A 24,613-nucleotide genomic window follows, 5' to 3' on the forward strand; every position below is an offset into this window, starting at 1 on the left:
CCTTTTACGACTTCATGTTGGTGCCTTTTACCACTTCACCACCGTCACCTGGCACCATAACCCCACCACCTCCACATCGCCTCCGGCCTCCACGAACCCACCACCATTTTCAGATTAAACACACATTCCGGCCTCTTCCGTAAGAAAAAAGGCACCAAAACCCTCGAATACAACGGGTCAAGATTCGAAATTTTTTACGATCTTTCAACAACTCAGTACGGCTCCGGCGTCGGCACCGGATCCGAGCCGATTGAAGGGTATTATGTACTAATTAACATCAATTCCGAACTGGGTTTGTTGATCGGAGACATGTCGGATGAAAATCAAAACTTTTAAACGGGTCAGAAAGTATTGTTTAATTTCCCGGAAAGAATATTATTCCGACAACACTTTTTATTCTAAACGAGGTGGTGGTTTGTGGGTTTGGTGATTGGGTTCTTCGGTGTCGGATAATGAGTCGTCTTCTTCTTCGGGGTATATGTCAAAAGGCGGTGGTGGTTGGTAGCTGCCTGTGGCGGTGGTGGTTGTCGGCAGGGAAGAGAGGTGGTGGTGGTTGGGAGGATAGAGGTGTTGTAATATATAATTAACAAAATTTTGTTTTAAATCCTTGAACTTTTAAAAATGACATTTTTACCCTCAAACACTAACGAAGTTAGTGTCTCGTTACCCCGGGAGTGCTAGAAAAAAATATGTTAAAAGTTGGGAGTGTTGGAGAATATTTCGTAAGTTGGGAGTGATATCTGCTAGTGTGTCAAGTTGAGAGTATTTAAAACCAATATGCCTAATAATAATAATTAATTCTATCTTCTATAATCTAATTTAAAATCTTAATTTATATTGTTCAAAAATTTCCAACCAAGTCAAAAACAAAGCTCGTCTTCGGCTCTTCTACAACTCAAGTTAGCTCATGGTTCGACGAATTAACTTGTGTTTTTCAGTTTGGATGATTATGTATGTTTTACTTCTATAAAATTTCTATAAAGTACAAATGTGTAAAATAACAATTTAACAATATCAAATAAAGTATAAATGTCTAAGATAACAAGTTAACAATATCAAATATCAAATAAGATAGTACCAAACTACTTATGAATTTAAATAAGTGGTTAGTTTAACCACTTTTGATCATCTGATATTTAATTTTTTTAACAACTTCATTAATTAGACCCACTAACATTAAATATATGACACTACAACACATATACACATACTATCTATAGTAAATATGTCTTATTAACACTCATCATATAATTAAACAAGATTAGACAAATATAAAAACCAATTAACATTTGATTTTTTTGGGTATTGCTTTCAATGGTTCCAATTTCCTTACAACAATCCCCATTTTATCCCTCGTCTAAAGCCTCAGGCTTCACATGTGCTTCAAGTTCCCAATCAAACTCGTGTAGCAACGAACCTAGCACAAGGTGTAATACACGTTGCACAAGTGGTACGCCCACACACATCCTTCTGCCAGCCCCAAACGGAATGAGCTCAAAATGCTGACCTTTGTAGTCAACTTTTGAGCCCAAGAACCTCTCTGGCTCGAACGAATTAGGGTTTTCCCAACACTCAGGGTCTCTCCCTATGACCCACGCATTGACAAACAATTGGGTATCTTTAGGTATATGATATCCCATGAAATCGGTATCATGGAGCGCCTTTCGTGGGACCAAGAAAGGAATCGGAGCATGCAACCGTAGGGATTCTTTTATGATGGCTTGTAGGTACGGAAGGCTATCAATTAAATTCTCGTCGAGCTTCTTGTTTGGGCCAACGACCGAGGCAAGCTCGTCTTTGGCACGAACCATTTTTTCAGGACATCGTAGTAGCTCGGTAAGAGCCCATTCAACCGTGCTACTCGTTGTTTCCGAACCGGCTAGAAATATCTCCTGCAAACAAAATATTTTACCAATCAAACAACCAAAATAAATATTAGCCTAAGTTGAAAAAAAGAAAAAAAAAACATTGATTTTTTGGATTTGTACAAGTTGGCACGTGGGTGCAAAAGACTCATTTATGTCTTTGAGGTAGGTCAATCAACGTGATACATGCACATGTTCTGATTTAACTGAAAGTTTAGAAAAACATAGCTAGGTTTAAGAAATAATATAATGATATTGGTTAAATCAATTATATGTACTTATTATATTATAAAAAATACTTAGACATTTAGCTTCTGAAACTTCTTATTTGTTTTCTAAAAAGCAAAATCAGTTTGAGAAAGATTAATTTTAATTTGAAGCCTTTAAACACACATAAATTCTTGTTTACCAAACAACTTTTGTTGTTCAAAAAAATTAAATAAGTATATAAATAGTTTTCAAATCAGAAGCTCACCCAGATATCCCCTATAATTGTTTTATTTTTATACGTGAAGAAAAAACAGTTTTCTTCAATTTGATTTTCAGGGCCGGTTTCAAACTGTAAAATATAAACTAAACCAGCTCACTTTTATCCTGATTAAACTAACTAGTTTAGTTCAATCGAGACAGTTTCTAACTACTTTTAACACCCTAACCTCAAAGACTTAACTTAGCCTTTTGTGTCAAGTGTCTTATAAAAATCTTAAATTATATGATTGTAACATTATAAATTTATAACATATAATAGTAACCAACTATTCAAATACCAAATAAAACTTACCAAAATAAAAATGGTAATGTCTTTCTCGGACAACTTTTCCGGTTCATCTTTCCCAGTCCCTTCATAGTCCAATAACACGTCTAGAAAATCCTTCCTCCTCTCACCGCCGCGTTGTGCCGCCTCATTCAACCGCTTCTCCACCCGCTCGTCCACCCACCCTTTGGCTATCTCTATCGCCTTTCCAACATCACGGTCCATTTTCCTTCTCAACCCTTGCAAATCAAACCGCTTTAGCCACGGGTACAAATCCGAAATGTTTGGATGACCTCCCCACTCCATCAACCCTAACATTGTGTTGAAAAACTCGGACCCAAGTTTGGAATCCGGATTCGCCAAGTCTCGGGACAGCATAAGGTTCCCTAGCAAGTTAAACGACGCGAGAAAAACAAACTTCGCTACATGGACCCCACTCTTGGGTCCAGCTGAATTGGATTTTGTTTCAATCCAATCCAGCATTTTATCAACACACAGTTTCAATCCAATCCAATCCAGTACAAATCTTCCTCAGCACTCTCCAGTACATTCCATATGGAGCCAGTGCTAAGGAAGATTTGTCATAGTCATGAGACTTACTAGTCTCGGTGATTGTGCGTTCCATGAACGTCAAATCATGGTTTTTAAATAGCTCGGTGGCGGCCTTGGCACTCAAGATCGCCACTGTGTTTACTGATCCAAGTTTTAGCCTAACAACATGACCGTAACGGGTAGCTAGCCCTGCTACGGTCCTGTGTGGCATGGTACCGAGATTGAAAAGGTTGCCGAACACCGGCCATCCCGGTGGCGCTGGTGGCTGTCTTTTTCCGGTGGTTGCTGCCTTTTTCCGGTGGATGGAAACAATAAATAAAAGAGTGATGAAAGAAACTAGATAGAGTGTCCAATTAAACTCCATTTTGGTCTATTTTGGATCATATGTTAAATGTTATTTTAGTTATATATAGTGAAAAATGGAATCTGCCGGCTGGTATTAAACTAAGCATCAATATTAAACATGTTAATAATATTTTTAATTATTAATCAGTTTCTAGTAACTATAAATTTAAAAACCTATAAGGCTATTAATTAAATTTGGTCGCCCTTTTATCTTTTATTTAGTTTAGCCAAAAGTTTTGAGATAAGTGACGTCACAATCAGAAAAGTATTGGAACACAGTTAAGGTGCATGGTTTCTCGTAGGTGAATAATTGATCGAGTTCGTTCGGGTTATCATGAGAGGATTGATGTAGGTTTAATTATATCTTGTAATTGGGACGTTGTTTGCGTAGGTGGTTACCATTATGTATTGGCGGGGGTTGTTCGGGTGTGCCTAGCTCCTTGTTAATCACTTGTTGTTAATAGAAAATAATTTTGTTGATCGTTAAAAAAAATACGAGCATTAATGAAAAAGAGACAGCTAATCTTTTAGACACCATTATGCACCTTCGAATATAGTTATGTAGAGATCTATTGTCTGTGAATATCTAAGAAATAATATTAACAATAAATAAGTGTTTGTGAGACTGTTCATTTGTCGTGCTTAAAAAGGGACGCTATGGAGGGGGTCGTTGCCACGTCACTCACGAACACCATAACACCGTCCAACGAAGGGGTGCGCTAACTGGTGGGCTTCAGCTGGCTAGCGCTCCGTTTTGGAACGTTGTAGGCTCGGGAATGTGCAATTGGAAAAAGAGAGGGGTTTCCACCTTGATGCCACCTAGTTTTCAAACGACAAAAATACACTTCCGTTGGAGGTCCCCTATGGTTGGAATTTAGTGTGTAGTTCATTGCCATACCCTCGAGTGATCGATCGAGTCTAGGATGAATTATGCATGTCGACTTAGCCCGTGACTAGAGGTGTCTTACATGTCAAATAAATCAAAGTGACAATGAATATATAGAGCACTCGTATTACACAAAAAGTCTATGAACTCAATTGTACATCTGAAAACATAATTACAAATACTTAAAAGAACTATAATTCGATTTTGACATGTCAACCTTAATTAGAATGTATTTGGAAATAATTAGCCTTTTTATTTTATCGATGTAACATGGTTAGTTAGAATGAAAGTGACAAATGGCGATCTAAGACTAATCAGACTGGTATATTTGTTCTCTAGATTCTAGAAAAGAAGTTTTGTTCTGTAGTGACTTTGTTAAAGATATCCAGATAAAATATTATGTGGTATTAACAAGGATAGTTAAAAAATATTACTGAAATCATATATTTTATTTATGATTGGGTTATTGAAATAAATCCAAGTAAAATATTCAAGATGCATTTGCTCAATATGATATATGGTTGTGTAACATGTGTTTTCTTTTTTGATGGAAGTTGAGAGTTTAAATCATGTAGTGGACATGTTAGGTGGATTTAAAAGTAGATTATGAACCGTTCAAAAATATTACAATAAATTACAAATTTTGTTACTGGAATATGTAAAAACCTAAGAAAACTGAAAGCGGCCACAAAATAAACAAATTGAAGTTTTGGCTTGTAAGATTGTACGATTGTTATAGATTTTAAGTGGTTGCCTCTGTATTGGTAAAATGTAGAGTTTGTTTAATTAGACCTCTTAATGGTTCATAAAGCGTCTTAATGAGTCAGTTTCAGAAGCATACTGATCATTTATAGTTACATCTTAATCGGTTAGATCTTTTAATAGTCCAACAATAGATTGTCAAACAGCCCCTAAGTATCAGTTGTGTGATGCACATGTGATCAGCAATTTCATTGTCTCAAACCACACGTAGAACAATTATGTTTGATTGATTGGGTTGATAGACGTAGGATTGAAGAATTCATATATTTATCTGTCTAATCTAGACAAACAATCTAGCATGACATGTCATACCCATTTATCAGGGGCGGCCTTAAGGCATGGCAGGGTAGTCGACGGGCCATAGGCCCAACACCCTGCTAGGCCCGAAATTTTTTTTTCAAATTTTTTTCTTATATATTTGTATAAAAAAAATATGTATAATCAATGTTTTAACACAATTACATAACAATTAGCTTGGTCTAGTTGTAAATGGGTATAACATTTAACCAAAAGGTTGTGGGTTCTAGTCTCATATGATACATTTTTAAGCTTATTTATACAAAAAATTTTTACACAACTCAAATCATAATTAAGTAAGCTCATTTAAGATTAAATTGTTTAAACCCAACAAATGTTCCTTTTACTTAAGGTCCAAAAACTATTTCGCATTTGGCCCAAAAATTTTTTCTGTTTTTCGGAGCCGGCCCTGCCATTTATCTAACGTGTCAAATGAGTCGATGGGTTAAAATTTGTTGGCGTGTTGTAAAAGGGGGGTTATTAAGTTGTAAAAGGATTAAATATGTCATAAACAAGTTGATGAGCTTTAGATACTTTGTAATAAAGTTGTCATATGGTGTAATGGGTTGTCTTCTTAAACTTATAAACATAGATTGTATGTTTTATATCTAACTTTAGATTTTCTTAAATGATAGAATATAAACAGAATATGTAGTTCTTTTTTGACTTAGTTAATCAAATGTTTGTATATAGGCTAAAAAGTATGACTCCGCGACGCCCATCACCACATCAATGCGTTTTGTAGATCCAAATGAAACGAACGTGCTGAGTCGGCGAGTCCTAATCTATAAAAGATGGACAGTGTATACGATTTACCCGTTTTTATCCGAATATTTTTATTTTCTTGTTATATACCTAACACTGCATGAAATAAATATTACAAGCTCTGTTTGGATTTTTAATTAAATTAGTTCTATATTAGATACTCCCTGTATGATGTTTTCTTAAAAAACAAAAAAAGATAAAAAAAAAATCTACACAAATAGTTTAATAAGCGGCTAAATATATATATTAAAAAAACAAACACGTTTCATTAAAGAATCACACACCACATTTAATATCTATTATAAAATAAACAAAATGTATACTGCCATTTTACATTGTCATTTAAATATCTTAACAGAAAATTCAAATTGCTTTTAACTTTACATCTAATAATAAACTAATTAGACTATACGTGGTGGGCAGCAATTTTGGGACAAGGGTGACACTGATCATCCCGTATAATCGCAACAAAGATGTATGACGCAAACGAGATTTGGTGGAGTTGATCACCAGAGACGTTACTTTGTGGCACCTTTTCGAACTAAACTTTATAAACAATATATTGAAAATAAATTTTGCAAGGCGTTAAAAGAAGTTCCCGTATCGGACAAAGTCGAATTAGGTCAAGATGGTACAATATTTCGTTACAACATGAAATTGGTTCATGATAGAATTGTAAAGTTTGTGATTCAAAAATTTTTGTCGTTTAACCACTTTGACAACCCTTGTTTAACGACCAAGATTCGAGAAACTCTTCAACCTCGCTACACTCATGTAACTCGTAAGTGGGAATGTGAAAAAATTGATTTAATTGATTTTTCGAACTAAACAAACAGGCGTAATTTTTGCGTTTTTAGTGTGACTTTTATTTGGGTACTCAACCAATTTATCCAACCACACTTTATACACTTGGAGGAGGTCAAAAATCGGTTCAAATGGGTATAATGCCGTTGGACCTGTCCAACGGCTCTTTTTGAGCTGGTTAAAAGCAATAGCCGATGAAACCGGTTATTTCGGGTAGGAACCGGGTAAAAACCGATATAAAAAATAAATTGTAGAACCGGATAAGGATTTCAAGGTATGATCAAGTTCAAACCGGATACTAGGTGTATCGGGTATGACCCAGAACCGGTCCCGGGTCAATTCCACAAGGCCGGGTACGAAACCGTTTTTTTTTTTTGCACATCTAGCTTGATTCGTAAGAAAGAAAAGATTCAGATGGTCCTAAAATCGCTTCTAGCATCACAAAGCAATTCTAAACTATTTAAATATACATAACTAGAATTTTATCCGGCGCCGGGGCAGTTGGTTGGTAAAACCCGAGTGTTATGATGGCATGTCAACGCAAATTCGATCAGTATCGGTTACGATCGTTAAAACCACAAAAAAATAAATCCGTCAAATTATTAGTATATAAAAAACAAAACTTTTAAGATGATGTTTATTCTGTCGGTAAAACACAAGCATTGCGATCCTCGGTGTTGCGGGGGTAGATCGGTAAAACCCGTGCGTTGAAAAACCCGAGCGCTATGACTGAAAGTCAATGCGAATTCGGTCAATTTCAATTACGGTATAACCAACGTTGGTAAAACCCAATCGCTAAAATCCAAAAAAATAATTTCGTCAAATTAACAAATAAGAAATCAATATATTTAAAGCGTTTATTCAATCGGTAAACCCGAGCATTGCAGTCCCCAGTGTTGTGTCAATGAGTCAATAAAACACGGACGTTGTTGATGCCGCGCGTTGCGGGGGTAAGTCGACGTGAAGCGGTGGGTTTGGATACGTTGGATACGATACCAAGACTAAAAAAATCAATTAAACCCCAGCATTGGTAAAAAATCAAGTGTTGTCAGTCTCGAGCATTGCTGCGATGAATCGGTAAAAGTTGGGTGTTGGTAATGCTTGAACGTTGTCGGTCCTGGATATTATGGCAGCAAGTCTACATAAATTCGGTCGATTTAAAACCAAAAAAGAAAAAAAAAGTTGGTTTGGCCAATGGTGCGGTGCCACCTGAACCAATAGATGGCCAAGCCACACCAAACTTCACAATTATTATATAGTAACAATAATATGATATTGTTAGATTGTGTATTTTTCTCAATTTTGAATTTTAATTACATAAATGCATAGAAATAAGATAAAATACTAATTAATTATTCATTATTAAATAACTACTACAGTAACTATGATGAAATACTAATAAACTGCCACAAAATAACTATAAAATCATCAACAACTAGATAACTAAAATAAGTAACCATTAATATTTTGAGTTATCCACAAATTGGCTTTAGGCAAGTCACTTGTGCCAAAAGACCATTGTTATGTTAAGTTACATTCCCAAAACAACATGACAATGCTACAACATCATACTTTAAAATCTACATCTAGTTAATTTACAAACAACAATGACCGTTTCTTAACTGCGAATAACTGTCACCTATAACACAATGGAGGGTGATTTTACAAAGCCACTTTTAGCCATACACCACTAAAAGAAGTAAAAAAATGATCACATTAACCTTCAAAACGGTAAAAAGAAGGTTTAACCAGTGATGAGTAAAATAGTCAAAAGCGTTAATTTAGTGGTGTCTGGCTAGAAGTGGTAATGTACCAACACCCGCTTTGTGCGAATCATCAATTCTAAACACTGTTACGCCTAACCACATCTAAGAGCAAACCGGTATCGATACCTGATAAATTGAACATATTTGAACTTGATGGTGTGCAGAGATCATTAACATTTAGCCAATCCTCCCCGTTCGATCGATTAATGTGCCAATACTTTCCCCAGATAACACCCTTGATATATTTCCAGGCTCGTGAAGTGAAAATATGACAACTGCAAAAAAATATGCAGCTGGAATCAAGTTATGAAAGAGACAATAACTTATCAACAACTTCAATAATGCAAGATAACCATCAATTTCTGAACATTGTTTAACAAATGCTAGTTGAACAAAGGATAACATATAGAAAAGCAGGAGTGAGGATGAAAAGATACAAACCAGGAATCGAATTCTCTTCACAAAATGTTGCAGCCATCATGTCTATCTGAGACGAACCTCTAGATGCTAACTCTCTAAAAGAAATGTGCTCATATGCGACACTACTAATGGTGTCAACTTCGCAGATGCCATGTAAATTAGTACCTTTAATAACCGCATCAGCATGAACTGCACAAAAAATGGATACACCATCAAGACTGAATCATAAATAAATTAAGATAAATATTATTAATCATACGTTCCGAGGCTCTTAAGGCTGCAGCTGTGTCAGAGAATAGAGGGATCCCGATGCCAGCACTAATACCACCAAATATTACGACTCTACCCTTTTCTAGGTGTCGGATTGCTCGTTGTCTGTTGTATGGTTCAGAAATATCTGGCAAACTGAAGGCAGATTGTACACGTGCTTGAACTCCCAGTTTCTCTAATGTTGATTGGAGTAGTATCGAGTTCATCATAGTTGCCATCATCCTGGAGAACATATCAGAGCTTAGTGATTATTTGAGTTTAAAAAATATCATGAGCTTCGAATATTGTATAATACAATTATCACATAAGAGATAACATCACTACCCAATTTGATAAGCAGTACTTCTATCCATGTTAGTAGCTGATACCCACGAGTCCCCACAAAAGAAATTACGACCACCAACTACTATCGCCACCTGAATAGTGCATGTCAGATAAGAAAGTACAAATCTTACTGAACTGATAAGTATCTGAACTTTAAGAATACCTCAACGCCCATTTGGCAAGCCAACGATACTTCTCTAGCAATCAGCATTGCCACCTATTAAGTAAAAGAAACCAACTTTAAACTTAAAATATTATGCATTGCAGCATCCAAGGTATGACTACAAATCTACAATTATCCCATCAAATGTGTATTAAGCTATCTATACAAAACTTTTACGATTAAAAAGTTAAACTACCTTTGGATCAGTACTTTCTGAGCCAGTTCCACCCAGTGCAGCACCACTAATTTTGAAAACAACTCTTTGCCATCTTGGACTTGCCACTGATTTTGGCTCCATGTTAGTAATTTGACCACTTGGGCTTGAAGTTGCAGTTGTATATCTGCAAAAAAAGACATGAGTTGACTCAAGTTTATCAGAATTATATTAGAATTATTACATTAGTCATTTGCAACGTGTTTAAAGTGTTTAATCAATTCTGGATCTCAAACTTTGTTAAGCTTTTACGTAATTATAGAGATGCATGTGCATACAAGCCGAGCAACTCGAAAATTACTCGATATCAGATTGATAAAATGTTCAAAACAAGCGAAGCTTTTTCAAGCTCAAGCCAAGGCCAAGCCTCAAAAAAAGCTAGTTTAAATTTGTTATCGAGCTCAACCTCGAGCCTTGCATGGGAAGCTCATTCAGGCTCGCCAAGCCTTAACAAACCTTGTGTATTTTTAAGTTTCACGTCGTTTAGGCTTCTATATATTAATTTCTCACTACACAGCTGAGCTCGAACCAAGCTATGGTTCCTGTAAAGTACTACATGAGCTCGAGCCAAGCTTAGGCCCGTTTAACGTTTTTCTATAAAAAAACATAAAACCGTATATAAACTAATTAATATATTTAGAAAAGTTCAAAAAAAACCCAAGCTTGGCCTGTTTAACGTTTTTGTCATAACATATACAAATACCTAAAAACATATATAAATTAATTTATATATATATATATATAGACAAGTTGAACCTGAGCCAAGCCTGAGCTTAAAAAAAATGAGACAAGTTTAAGCTTTAGAAAAAGAATTCAAAACGACCTTAGCTCAAGCTCGCTCTCGCAACTCAAAACAAACCCAAGATCGAGCCTAGTTGAGCTCAGCTCGTTTACACCAATACATTTTTACCAGTCAATTTAGCAAGTCTACTTTCTACGGAATCAAAAATCATATACTGCAACTGAAGTTTCATATATGATATACCAAATATACCTTTTTGATTGCCTCCCGGACGCACTAACTCCACCGACACCGACACCTTTATCTTCCTCGCCCGCGGATTTCACCGGCACCGAACTCCCAACGATCATCTCCATCTTCTTATACCAAGGCCAATGACTGACACCACTAGTATTATCAACACTCCTATTCCTCTCCAACTTAAACCTCTTCTTCAAATTATCCACCTTATTCTTACACTGCTCGACGCTCTTCGTCCGGTTCTCGCTCACCGACACCGCCACTTCCTCCCAATCCCTAACTCTCAAATTCCCCCGGTTCAACTCCACAAACTTCTCCAAGTAAGCATCCAACAAACACGCTATCGCACCGTCACTCCACTCCTCTCGGTCCTTCCGATAATCCGACGAACTATTATTACTCGTTATATTATTTGTTACCTTAGCTTTCTTACTGTAGCTACGCGGCGTGGTGCCGCTTCCGTCGTCGGTGTAATTGCTGCTGTCGGTGGAATGGAGGATGGATTCCGGCGGTAAGTGTGCTGCGGCGGCGGCGGAGAAGTGGTGGTGGTGGTGGAAGGTAGGGTTTGGTGTGGTGGTGTCGGTGATGAGTGTGAACTCGTCGTCACATGACGAAGACATCGGAAGGATGGACGTTAGGGTTAGGGTTAGGGTTAGGGTTAGGGTTAGTGAAAGACGGAACAGCGTTTGAGTTTCAGACGACGTTAAGTTTTGGGGTGAGGATCGTTTGGAGAACCGTTAAGTAAGACGGATTTGGTCGGCGTCAAAAACGTGATGTCTTTTATCTTTTTAATTCAAGTGTTTGTCATAAATACCCTTGTAATATGTTGTTTTAACTGTGTGTACGCGAGTTAAGCCGCTTGTGATTCATTCATTAAAAGCTTGTTTAATAAACAAGTTTGAGCCTGAGTTTCACTTATTCAGGGTTGTGAACGAACCGAATGAACACGAACAAGGCTTTGTGAATGTTCGTTTGTTAAGAAAATAATGTGTTCATGAACATTTACCGAATGAGATTTTATGCTTGTGTTCTTTTATTAAGGAAATGAATATACAAAAAAAGGGTGAATCCTAAAGATTAAGATCAATGTATTCATCAATTTGAATAATGAGAAAAGAAATTAAAACAATGTCGGAATATTGTTTCTTATATTGTGTGAGGTAATAAATTAAAGAATACAAAATGTTTAAATAAAATAAATAAATAAATAAATATACAAAAAAACTTATATGAACATTATATGCGAACGAATATGAACAAATGTTAATGAACACATTAACGAACGTTCACGAACACAATCGAACGAACGGTGGCTTTGTTCATGTTTGTTTGTTTGTTTAACTAATCAGACGAAGTTTGTTGTTCATGTTCATTCATTTATTAAACGAACGAACATAAACAAACTTCCCATTGAACGGTTTACAAATTGTTTGCTTAATGTTGGTTCATTTACATCGCTTTATCAAGCTCGATTAGGCTTGTGAGCCTAAACAAACATATTTTTCTTTAGTTTAATTTTATGAATATATATAGAGTGAAACTATATATAAACTATAAGCTATAAATATTTAGAAATAAAATAATAAGTTAATCAGTTCAATAAAGTTAATAATAACTTAATAAATAATAAATCATTCGAGTTTGAGTTTAAAATTTTACTTGGGAGTTGAGTCCATACATTAAAAATGCAGCTCTAAAAAACCGAGATAAGCTCTGTCTCGGTTTAGTTCAATTGCATTTATGTCTCTCACTTTACACTTTACGTGATGTGCATTATGCAAATAAATTGTTGTCTATGTATTAACGGCTATTGTACCTAAAATTTGTTATTGTATTAAACGCATGTATGATGTGATATATTATTTTGGTGAATGATGATAAGAACAACTTTCTATCCACTCGTATTCTACTCACACACGTTCAAGCCATGAGAACAATAGCATGATTGAAGAAACACTAAGTGAACCCTGGACAGATTATAGATAATCTGGACAGATTATAGATAATCTGGGGGTTAAGTAATGTTTCCCACGGATGAGATCTAACTGAGAAGGCTGTTCTTCAGGAGACCTGCAAAACAAACACCGTAAGCTCGTCACTGAGAAGGGGGGGGGGGTTCCTCCTTGTGACCACCCTCCGGCGTGAGAATCAGACTAGATTGCTCTGAATATAAGTGTATATTAAGAGATTGCTAGATAACTGGGTAGCAGATGATCTTACCATTCCAAGATGTTGGAGTATTTATAGCCGAAGGTAGGTTAGAAGGTATAGCCGGCTGAATAGTATTCCTGTTCTATCAACAGTGGACTATGCACAGGCCATACTGGTTGGTGGATAGGTTACGGCCAACAGTAACTATGTCGGCTGCACTATTCCTCCAACTGTAGATTATGCACGTCCTACCTACTGTGGATTATACGCAGGCCATGCTGGTTGGTGAATAGGTTACGGCCAACAGTAACACTATTTCACCAACTGTAGGCTGCGCATGCCCTGCAGTAAGGGTTGGTGAGTAGGCAGCGGCTAATAGTGACAAACAGTACTAGAGGGTGCTCCTCCTCGTACTGTTGTCGGTGAGCTGTCACCCTGTGATTGGCTCATGGGTTGTTCTGGTCAGATTGTCTGTCCTATCCATACCTTGGTAGGTATAGTACAGAAGATCTTTCAGAATCATACGGACTGGCTCATTTTGGCGGGATTGTTCCCGTCTTGCTCATTCCTTCATGTGACTACTGAAGTATCTATTGTCTTGTGCGTGTAGCCCTGCTGTCTGCGGGTAGCCTTCCCTGATGGCTTGTATCCGCAACTGCGGGAACAGGCGGGGTACTTCACCATTGGGAGGCTTTCCCTGCGTGTACAGCTTGCATACTGCGCGTAAGGTTCTCTGAGCATGGTGGGTCCTGCGGAAGCAGATGGCCTTTGCGCAGACGTCCCTGTTCAAGGTGAGTCTTGCGGGACCAACTGGGCTCTGCTGGGACCTACCTCTTCAAGTCCCCCCAGTGCAATGTTCTTCTCATGAATGTTTAATAAAGTGAGGTGAACTTTTGGACTTTGAGCAAGGGGTTTTGAAAAGGCTTTTTAGTTTTAAGGTTCTCCGTGGGGATTCTTCCCGCGGGTTTCCTAGTGTCACTTGCAAAAATTCCCGATTTTTTTGCTTGATCTTTGGGTATGATGCGGGTAGGTATGTAACCTTCTCGCAAGGCAGGAGCGTTGAGTCTTACTTGTATATAGTCTCCATGAGGTTCTGGTGGTTTTCAACATAGTGATCAATTATGCTAAAACCACCAATTCCATTACGGAGTTTCAAACAATATAATTCTCGACGTTCCCGTTATGCGGGGGTGTTATTCCTCTATCCGCAAGCATTGCCTAGAAGATCCTTCTTGGTTTCAATTCTCTGCGGGTGCTAGGTATGTGAAGGGTTTTGCCTTAACACTGTACCCGCACCTGTCTTATAGTTACTTGGTTGCCAAGGTATTCTTGGCTTCAATTCCCTGCGGGTGCTAGGTATGTGAAGGGTTTTGCCTTAACACTGTACCCGCACCTGTCTTATAGTTACTTGGTTGCCAAGGTATTCTTGGCTTCAATTCCCTGCGGGTGCTAGGTATGTGAAGGGTTTTGCCTTAACACTGTACCCGCATCCGTCTTATGGTTACTTGTTTGCCAAGGTAAGGGGTGTTTTCCCGCTTACTTTTGAATCTTTTTTGAATTTTGAATTTCAAAATTCGAAGAGTTGGTAGAAAGATAGGAACAGTCCAAACGTCTGAAACGTCGTGCGACGGTTTCTTCTGACTGTCAGGACGTGCAGGAAGTTATGGTGACGTGACATTATATGGTCATTCCAGTCCCTTTTTCAGGCGCGTGGGCGCGATTTTTCTGGCGCGTGGCCGCGAAATTGCTGGCACACGTCCTGTCAACAGCTGTTGCCAGCCTGCTTTATGCCACGTGTCATATTTTCATTGCACCTTCGATTTCTCTCTCCTCCGCATTAAATTCATCGCATTAATTGCGATTAGTATATAAAGGGGGAGAGGGCTGTTTGCAATCCACACTTTCACCATTCTCTTCTTCTTCTTTAGCGATTTCCGGCAAATACTCCCCTTTTCAGGCTAGCATTTTCCCGAAATCGCTTTCTTTTTTCTGCACAATGTCTTCTCGTGATCTTGAGTCTTCTGCCGATGACAAGAGTACTGCTGGTGAGTGCCAGTGTGCTCTGCCCGGCGATCAGTACCGGTATGTTGTTAGGAAGTTCATGCTCGATCCTCTCGAGCCTGAGTTTCCTGAACCCCATCAGACCGTGTACGATGCCCCCAGTGGCAAGATCGGGGTATATGCTGCATTCTTTGTTTATGGGAACCTTAGGTTCCCATTGACAAAGTTTGTTTACCGTGTCCTCGAAAGGCACGGTGTTCATCTGACCGAGCTGCACCCAATGGCGATCGCGAAGATTCGCCACTTCGAGTGGGTGTGCCGGATATTGGGTGTTGAGCCCTACGTGGACCGCCTGATGACCTTCTATACTTGGAGGTGCATCCAGGGGTGGTACACCCTGACAACCCGAATCAAGGGTTTGAAGATTTGCGCGACAGAGCGCAGTCTCCGATCGTGGAAGCGGGAGTTCTTCTACATTTCTGCTCGCGCCGTCCCCATTGCCATGAAGTTTAAAAATGGCCAAGCCATTCCGAGCCACCACGCCACAAACTACCAGGAGGCGGAATGGTTTGCAAAGATATCCCTGGTCCAATCTCCGGTTTTCCGGTTTCCGGAGTCCGGGATGGTGATGTTGGGGATGAGCCGAGTGTGGAAAGAGGCTGACGCGCAAAAGGTTCCAATCGTCCTCGAATACGGTTCGAACTCTATCCCTTACGGTATGCTCCGTTTCTCTTTGCTTATACGAGTTTATCTTCTAACTGTTTATTTTCTTTCAGAGGGGAACAACTTGGAGTCGCTCCTGTACCCGCGGGAAGCTGACGGTCCCGCGCGGATGGGTACTCGTGCTCTAGACGAGAACGAGTTGCCCATCCTGGAACAAATGGCGGACCGGTTTGTGGAGGTCTATCCGCCGGGCCAAGAGATCCTGAGCCACCGGCGGCCAGGTAAGGCGATATTCTATCCTCAACCCCTCAATGCTGTACCCGCTGCTGGAATTCCTTACATCCTGTCTTCTTCTGAGGAATCCGCAGATGGTCCTCCACTAGTGCGGAAGAGGAAGGCTGCCGGCGGGAAAGGGAAGGAGAAGGTGGCCTCCACAGCTGATCCGGTGCTTCTATCTGACACCGAGTCAGATAATGAAGAGGTGGCGGGGAACCCCGGTGGTGAGAAGACCACTGCTCCGGAGGCTACGACTGTTACCTCCGGAGAACCGACGACGACGGTGACCGGCATCAAGAGACCGGCTCCATCGGGTTCATCCCCGCCCGTCCGTACGTTCAGGCTCAAGAAAACCCGTAAGTATAAACATTCTTTTTGTAGATTTATCATACTTCATAAATTTATTAACACTTGTCTTCTTTCTGCAGGCGTGGATGTTGACGCATTCCAGGGTGGAGCGCAGGGGAGTACCTCTCCGCCAATGACGGTAGGCTCGGTCAGCCTACCTGAGGCGTCGACCCAGGCACCTTCGCCTGCTTCCGCTGGTCCAGTTGCTCAATCTTTTGAGCCAACCGTTCCAGCCGAGATGACGTCACCGCCGGCGGTGAGTGCAATTTTTACAGCATCGTTCACCGAGCCGGCGGTTACTGTTGCTGCTGATTCCTCGGCGGCGTCCGCGGCGGACACCATGCCTCCGCCATCGACTGCGGCGGAAACCATGCCGCCTCCGCCATCGGCCTCGACGGCTGAACCTTCAGGTACGCGCGGGGCTTCTCGCCGATCTTTGTTACCTTCCCATCTGCCTGACCTTTTGGATGGATTTCCCTTAGGTTCAGGTGATGGGTTCGGTGGCTATCGGCCTGTGATCGACCCTACAGGTGCGTAGGGTTCTTTTGTCATTTATGTAATTTTTATCATCTTTTCCTAACTGCTTTGTTTCTTTTGCAGTGTCGGATTCCAATGAAGTGTATGTTCCAAGATGGAACATACGCCGAGGAACAACCCTTCGCACACCTGTGGAGTGCGTGGACTGGGCTCGCCACGCTGCTCCCCATGGTGCGTTGGGGGAAGCCATGGTTAGCTACCAGGAGGGTAGGCTAACCAACGAGCTTCGGGTTCTCCTGGCCCGGATGCAGCCACGCGTCGAGCTGCTTTGTCGTGAAAACGACAAGTTGAAAGCAGCTCGCGTTAAAGAAGTATCTCAGGCGCGTGCTCTCCGGGAAGAGAACCAAAAACTATCCGCAGCATCTGCGGAGAAGGAGAAGGCCTTCAAGGCCCTCGAGGTTGAGGTTCAAGCGCGACTCGAGGCCCGCTCCAAGGCTGCCCAAGCTGTTAACGAACAGCTTCGGCTAGCTAAGGAGACTGCGAGGAACGCGACCGAGAGGGCCACCAAGGCTGAAGCTGTTGCTGAGCCTCTCCGCCTGGAGAATGAAGAACTTAAAGCTAAGTTAGAGGCTCTTCAACAGGCTCATGATGCCTTGGCCATGGAGGATGCGAAGAAGCTTCAAGAAATCCTGGACCAGAGGGGTGTGCTTGCGCACACCGAGCGAAAGCTTAAGGGCGTTGAAGAGGCCGCTGCAAAGGATGTGCTTCTCGCTAATCTTAATAAGAACGAAGCTGAACGCGCCTGCACCCAAGCTCTGGTTGTCCAGGAATGGCTTCTTCGAGAAGCGTTGCCTCAGGTATTTTAGCTTTATGTCGTCACGCTTTCCTTTGTAGGATAGAAGTTCTTATACTTGTACATTTTTTGTAGGTTGTGCATCGGGTCTTTTCAGACATCTTACGACGATGCTATGAGCGCAGCCCTCAACGCTTCTCATGTGGATGGGGAACGGACCGGCTTCCTGCTTGGTCTAGGGTTTGCTGAGAAAGGCGTCCCGCCTTCCAACTTCCCTTTGTATAATGCGGATACCGAAACTATTTATGACCAAGCAGTGAACCAGTATGCTGCCTTCCCGTATCCGGTGGTGGAGAAGGTGAATGAAATTGCTGCTGCTGATGATGGGCTTGCTGTCCTTAGAGCTTTCCTTGAACCGTCACTCTCTGCCGATGGTGCGGGTCCAAGTGGGAGTGGTCCTGAAGCATGATCCAAAAGATCCCTTTCCACCACTAGCGTAGATATTTGCTCTTGTACTTCTTTTGTATGCGGGTATATACCCAGCAATGTTTGTAATATTCAAGTTGATGAAATAAAGAATGTGTTTGTCCTTTGTTTATTTTACGCATGTTTACACTTAGCAATTTCTTTAGTACTTAGATAAGTTAAACTTTTTGACGTGGTAAATTATAAGTTTATTTTTGCTTCCTCTTTCATGATTGTGCGGGTAGGACCGTCACTTGCACTTAGTAGGATGGCTAAACTTACATTTATCCTGCGTGGAAGTTTTCCTTATCTTTTCCTTGAAATTTTCTAAGTGTTCAGAATAAGTTAACCTTTGAACGTGGTAGATGATAGGTTGAAGTTTTGCTTCCTTGCTTGTGATTGTGCGGGTAAGACCGTCACTTGCACTTACAAGGATGGCTAAACTTTACTTACCACTGACCTGCGTGTAGGTTTTCCTTATCTTTTCCTTGAAATTTTCTAAGTGTTCAGAATAAGTTAACCTTTGAACGTGGTAGATGATAGGTTGAAGTTTTGCTTCCTTGCTTGTGATTGTGCGGGTAAGACCGTCACTTGCACTTACAAGGATGGCTAAACTTTACTTACCACTGACCTGCGTGTAGGTTTTCCTTAGAACTTTTTCACATTTTTAGCGTTGTGTTTATGCGGGTTTTGCCGCCTTCCACACGCAACTACTTACTTCTTCACGCATTGGTGCGGTGAATACCGGCACATGGGAAGTTCATAAGTTAAAAGGTAAGGCTATCAACACATTGTGTAAGGAGAATCATTTCCATTAGAAGTGGCTCTAGGCCTTTTCTTTACAAGTTTGGAATTGATCTACATATAACATTTGCGTAATTGAGCTCCATTCCATGTTCTTGGGATAAGAGTGCCATCGAGCCTTTCAAGCCGGTATGCGCCTTTTCCCAGGACTTCTTTGATAATGTATGGCCCTTCCCAGACCGGGGCCAGCTTTCCTGGGCGCTCTTGGTTTGAAGCCTCGTTGTTACGCAGTATGTAGTCTCCTTCATTGAAGTTGCAGAGTTTTACCCGCGTGTTGTAGTACTTTTGCATTTGTCGTTTGTAATTTTCTTCACGCACTGCGGCTAAGTCTCTGCGTTCCTCGGTTAGCATAAGGTCTAACCGTCTTTCCGCATCATTGTCTTCTGGCTGGATCAAGACCCTTGGTGAGGGTAAACCAATTTCGACTGGGATCATGGCTTCAGTGCCATAAGTGAGACTGAACGGAGTTTCCCCCGTACTGGCCTTTTTCAGCGTTCTGTTTGCCCAAAGGACGTGCGGGAGCTCGTTCACCCAGCCGGATCTGTGTTTCAAGAGTCTTTTCTTTATGCCATCGACGATGCTCTTGTTTGCTCTTTCCACCTCACCATTACCTTGCGGGTGTGCCACTGAGGTAAAGGTGTGGGTGATTTGAAGCTCTTTCAGCCACTGCTGTAGCCTCTTGTCAGCAAAGTTGGTGCCGTTATCGCTCACCAGATTCTGTGGAAGTCCAAAACGACAGATAATAAATTCCCAAATAAATTTTTTAATATGTTTTGCGGTTGTTTGGGCTAAAGGTTTTGCTTCTTTCCACTTGGTGAAGTAATCGATGGCTACCACTAGGAATTGAACATTTCCTGCTGCTGTGGGAAATGGGCCTGTCACATCGATGGCCCACTTCTGAAATGGCCACGAAGAAGTGACTGGAACAAGTTCGTTCTTCGGGCGATGCGTGTTGGGTGCGTAAAGCTGGCAAGACCTGCATTTTCTAGTGTATGCCAGTGCATCCATATGCATCCCCGGCCAAAAGTATCCCGCATTGTTCAGCTTAGCCACAACAGCGCGGGGACCTGCGTGAACTCCACAGATGCCCTCGTGTACTTCCCTTAAGAGGTAGTCAGCATCTTGGTTGTCCACGCATCTTAAAAGTGGGCCAAGAAAGTTACGTCTGTAAAGGTTGTCATTGATGAGTTGATAATTTAGTGCTTTACAGCGTAGTTTTCTTGCCTGTGTTTTTGATTCTGGTAGTGTTCCTGCTGCAAGGTAATTTATTATTGGTGTCATCCACGTTTCTGTACCGGTTTGGATGACACAAATTTCCTTGTGCGGGACTGATGGTGCTTCGAGGAGTTCAATGCGGATGTCCTTTCCCAAGTGGGTGAAGGCCAGTGATGCAAGCTTGCTTAACGCATCCGCAGATTTGTTTTCGCTGCGCTTAACGTGTATGACTTTACAATCATTAAAATCACGCATAAGGGTTTTTGCCTGGGCGAGGTACAGGGCCATTATGTCATTCACAGCCGTGTACGTCCCATTTATTTGGTTGGCCACCAGCATGGAATCCACGTGGGCTTCCAAGTTTTTCACTCCCATTTTACGCGCAATTCTCAATCCGGCCAAGAATGCTTCGTATTCGGCTTCGTTATTCGTACTTGGGAAATCCAACCGAATAGCTTAAGTATATTCTTAGCCCGCTGGGTTGGTTAATTTTAACCCTGCGCCTGAACCCTCGTTGTTGGCTGCTCCATCAGTATAGAGTCGCCAGATATCGTTGATGTCCTGTGCTGGGGAGGGTTGAGCCTCCTCCTGGCACTCTTTCTCCCGCGTAGCGGGGACTTCTGCAATAAAATCGGCCAGGACCTGGCCTTTTATGGCTGGTCTTGGCTTGTACTTAATTGCATATTCTCCCAATTCAATTGCCCATTTGGCTAGACGTCCCGATAATTCGGGTTTGCCTAGAACGTTTGAGAGTTTGAAGTTGGTGAGAATGGTGATTGGGTGGCCCTGGAAATATCGTCTTAACCTGCGTGAAGCGTGTATAAGTGCCAAGACTAATTTTTCGAGGGTAGAGTACCGGGTTTCTACGTCTGTTAGTACACGGCTAACATAATAGATTGGCATCTGGATGCCTTTTCGTTCTGTTAGCAGTACTGCCCCGGTTGCTCTATCTGTTGCGGAAAGGTATAGGATTAACTCCTCTCCCGCTTGTGGTGCTGTAAGTGTTGGGAGTTCGATCAGGCGTGACCGAATCTCCTGAAAAGCTGCTTCCGCTTCTGGTGTCCAGCGGAAGTGCGTTTTCTTTAAGCAGTTTCTTAATGTTGACACGAAAGGAAACGACTTATCTGCATGGTTTGCCAAAAAGCGATTAAGTGCGACTAGTCGTCCATTCAGTGTCTGAGCCTGTTTGATGGTGGTAGGTGATTCCATTTTAACAATGGCTTCGACCTTTTCAGGGTTCGCTCTGAAGCCATCTTTAGTAACAATGACTCCCAAGAACTTCCCTTCTTCCATCCCAAATGAACACTTGCTCGGGTTGAGCTTCATGTTTATCTTTCTGAGCGTGTTGAAGGTTTCTTCAATGTCTTTCAACATCGCTTCTGGCTCGGGGCTTTTGATGACCAAATCATCCATATAGACTTCCAAGTTTCTCCCGATTTGGGCATGAAACTCTTTGTCCATCAGGCGTTGGTACGTGGACCCTGCATTCTTAAGTCCGAAGGGCATCATTTTATAACAAAATGTACCATCGGGCGTCCGAAACGCGGTTTTGTCCTGGTCATCTACGGCCATGTGGATTTGATGGTACCCCTTATACGCATCCAAGAAGCATTTAAGGCGAAATGGTGCCAACGAATCCACCTTAAGATCAATTTCTGGTAACGGATAACAATCTTTGGGGCATGCTTTGTTCAAATCTTTGAAATCTATGCACATGCGCCATTGTTTGTCATTCTTCGGTACCATTACGGGATTTGCAACCCATGTTTGATATCTACTAACGCGTATGATGCCTGCGTCAAGGAGTTCCTTGACTTGGGTTCTACACGCGTTAGTTTGTTCAGGCCCCATTACTCTGCGCTTTTGTACGACTGGCGTAACAGCCTGATCGCACTTGAGCTTATGCTCCGCCTTACTTCGGGGTACACCAGTCATATCAGCTGGTGTCCACGCAAAGATGTCAGCGTTTTTCTGCAGTAGGCGTTTGAGTAAGGTGCGGGTGGGATCAACGATTGTTGGTCCAATGGTAACGGCCTGGTCGGGGTATTTGCCATTGAAGGCCCATTTTTCCGGTTCGGTGATGGTTGGTTTAGCCATCTTTGGTTTGGGTTTAGATGAGACAGATGCGATGCATACCTGGGGAATGCCAGTGATCATCGCCACACCCTCAGCTGTTGGCCATCCCATCATGCCGTGGACTGAAGATACCACGGCGTTGAATCTTGCCATCCCGTCTCTCCCGAAGAGGATGTCGTATGTGTGGTGTGGCTTCCTCATCACGACGAAGTCCACATCCTCTGTGCGGGAGTGTTTTCCATCTGTAAGAGTGACGGGGAAAGATAGGATACCCAGGGGGTTTCTGTACTGCCGTCAAACCCTTCCATTGAAGCGTAGACCGTTTCCAGGCGTTCTTTGTCTTCATCATCCAGCTTGTCAAAGAACTGCCTGTACATCACTGTTGACGAAGCGCCGTTGTCAACAAGAGTGCGGGAAGTGATGTAATGCCCCAGCTGGCTTTTGATGACGATGGGGCCTTCTTTGCTGGGGCCTCCTGGCACTCGCGGGAAGCGCACCTCAGCTTCCTTCCACGCGCATGGTTCTGTCGCTCGTCTTTTTCTTCCTGCGACTTTGCCATGGACCATGTTGATGCTGATGTCGACGGGCTTTCGTCCGTTACCTCTGTACCGGTTGTCATTTCTTCCTCCCTTCCTGATTGATGCCACGAGATGTGCAAGTCTTCCATCCTTCACAAATGTCTCAACAATATCCTTCAGGGATGTGCACTCTTCAGTACCATGACCCTTTGTCCCGTGGAAATCACAGGATTTGCTTTGATCCGCATTAGGTTTCTGCCGGATCAATGGGGCTTTTGGCCATGGCAATTTTTCCGTGGCAAATATCTCCGTGACGCTCTTGGTGAGTGGCGTCCACCGGTGTTTTCGGTTTGAAGGGTGTGTGTTGTCCCTTCCGCCAACAAGAGGGCGAGAGCTGGATGAGGTGTCAAAGTTTACCCTTGACTGCCAAATACCTAGCCGCCTCTTTTTGTTCTGCCGGGCGATCCTAACGTTGTTCTCCCTTGTCCTCTGCGTGTAGAGGTGAGTACTCTGGGGAAGATCTCTTCCCAACTGCTTCTCTGTCTCGGCAAAGCGTTTGGCTGCCGTCATGATGGCATCCCATGTGGATGGCATGCCGTCCTTACCCGTTAATGTGCGGATAAGCTCTGGGTACTCGGCGCCCTGGATGAAAGCGGCGCGAACGAGATCTTCACTTACGTTGCCCAGACTCAGTTTCTTGGAGTTGAAGCGGGTGATGAAGTCTAGTAAAGATTCATCCTCCTCTCTCACGCAGTTGAGGATCGTCCACTGCTCTTCAGTGTACTTCCTCTGTTGGCTAAAGTGCTGGCTGAACTTGTTCTGAAAGTCCGCCCAGTCATATATGTGGTGGATCGGTAAACGATCGAACCATGCCCTGGCCGCTCCGACCAGAGTCATCTGGAACATGTAGCACCACGTGGGTTCCGTCCAGTTGCTGACGGTAGCCCCCGCAATGAACCTGTTCAAATGGTCGTCTGGGTCGGATAGACCATCATAAGTGCCAATGTTGGACATCTGTTTGGCACTTCTCGGGGCGATTGCTTCCGCAATGTCCCTTGCGAATTTTGATTTTCCTGCATTTGTAGCAGTTGGTCTAAAGGTTTTGGAGAAGTCACGCGGGTTTCTCTCCGCAATTGGTTGAAAAGCTTCCCCAAAATTCCTTTTTGGTTGGACGTCCGTTTCCTTACGCTTCCCTTTCGCCTTATGGCGAGGGTTCGCGTCGGTATCGGACTCCAACTCGTCTGAGTACTCGCAGTCACTGCTCATATTGAGGTGTTAGCGAGTACTGCCGAATTCGTCAGCCTGTTGAGCTGAACGCAAGCGTTCATCCAATTCGGCTTGGAATTCTCTTTGCCGTGCTTCGGCCCACGCCTTCACTTGATCTAGTGTTTGGCGAGGGGCCCTTGTTCGTTTTTCCAACTGGGTGTCGGTGAACCCCAGTGGAATATTTACTGCACTTGCTCCGGCCTTGGTGGTCGGAGTAGTGTTCGTAAGGATTGTATAACCGCCGGTGTTCCCCCCAGTTGCTGGGGTTGTTACCGGGGTTTCTTGGTCGGTTACTGGCCTTTGGACCGGAGTAACGTTAACCATTTCTTCAGAAATTGTGAAAAAACTAAAATAGTTCTAGCTTTTATGCACGGATGGCGCCAATGAAGAA

The 24,613-nt window shown here is 42.1% G+C and overlaps 1 protein-coding gene and 1 pseudogene across 2 annotated transcripts; both read right to left on the reverse strand.

Moving 5' to 3' along the window:
* Positions 1 to 1,282: 1,282 nt before the first annotated feature.
* Positions 1,283 to 3,951, reverse strand: LOC143618952 (cytochrome P450 76A1-like; annotated as a pseudogene). The gene is made up of 2 exons (XR_013151117.1): positions 2,647 to 3,951; positions 1,283 to 1,892 (listed from the first exon to the last, which is right to left on the reverse strand). The product of XR_013151117.1 is annotated as a cytochrome P450 76A1-like (transcript).
* A 4,521-nt stretch (positions 3,952 to 8,472) lies between these two features.
* Positions 8,473 to 11,813, reverse strand: LOC143618953 (uncharacterized). The gene is made up of 7 exons (XM_077091004.1): positions 11,182 to 11,813; positions 10,170 to 10,314; positions 9,974 to 10,027; positions 9,811 to 9,902; positions 9,476 to 9,708; positions 9,238 to 9,405; positions 8,473 to 9,071 (listed from the first exon to the last, which is right to left on the reverse strand). The coding sequence occupies exons 1-7, from the start codon at positions 11,787 to 11,789 to the stop codon at positions 8,974 to 8,976; spliced, it is 1,398 nt and encodes a 465-aa protein (XP_076947119.1). The 5' UTR covers positions 11,790 to 11,813; the 3' UTR covers positions 8,473 to 8,973.
* Positions 11,814 to 24,613: the final 12,800 nt, after the last annotated feature.

Source organism: Bidens hawaiensis, unplaced genomic scaffold, assembly GCF_021521415.1.
Source record: "Bidens hawaiensis isolate Kalapana, Puna unplaced genomic scaffold, B.hawaiensis_p1.1 tig00002343_1, whole genome shotgun sequence".
NCBI classification, from domain to species: Eukaryota; Viridiplantae; Streptophyta; class Magnoliopsida; order Asterales; family Asteraceae; genus Bidens; species Bidens hawaiensis.

Excerpts from the sequence above, each read along its gene's own strand:
- LOC143618953 (XM_077091004.1), bottom strand. The coding sequence starts at position 11,789 with ATGTCTTCGTCATGTGACGACGAGTTCACACTCATCACCGACACCACC. Across the intron at positions 9,903-9,973 it reads CTTGCCAAATGGGCGTTGAG|GTGGCGATAGTAGTTGGTGG; the intron begins GTATTCTTAAAG and ends TGCACTATTCAG. Across the intron at positions 9,709-9,810 it reads AGTACTGCTTATCAAATTGG|GATGATGGCAACTATGATGA; the intron begins GTAGTGATGTTA and ends TATGTTCTCCAG.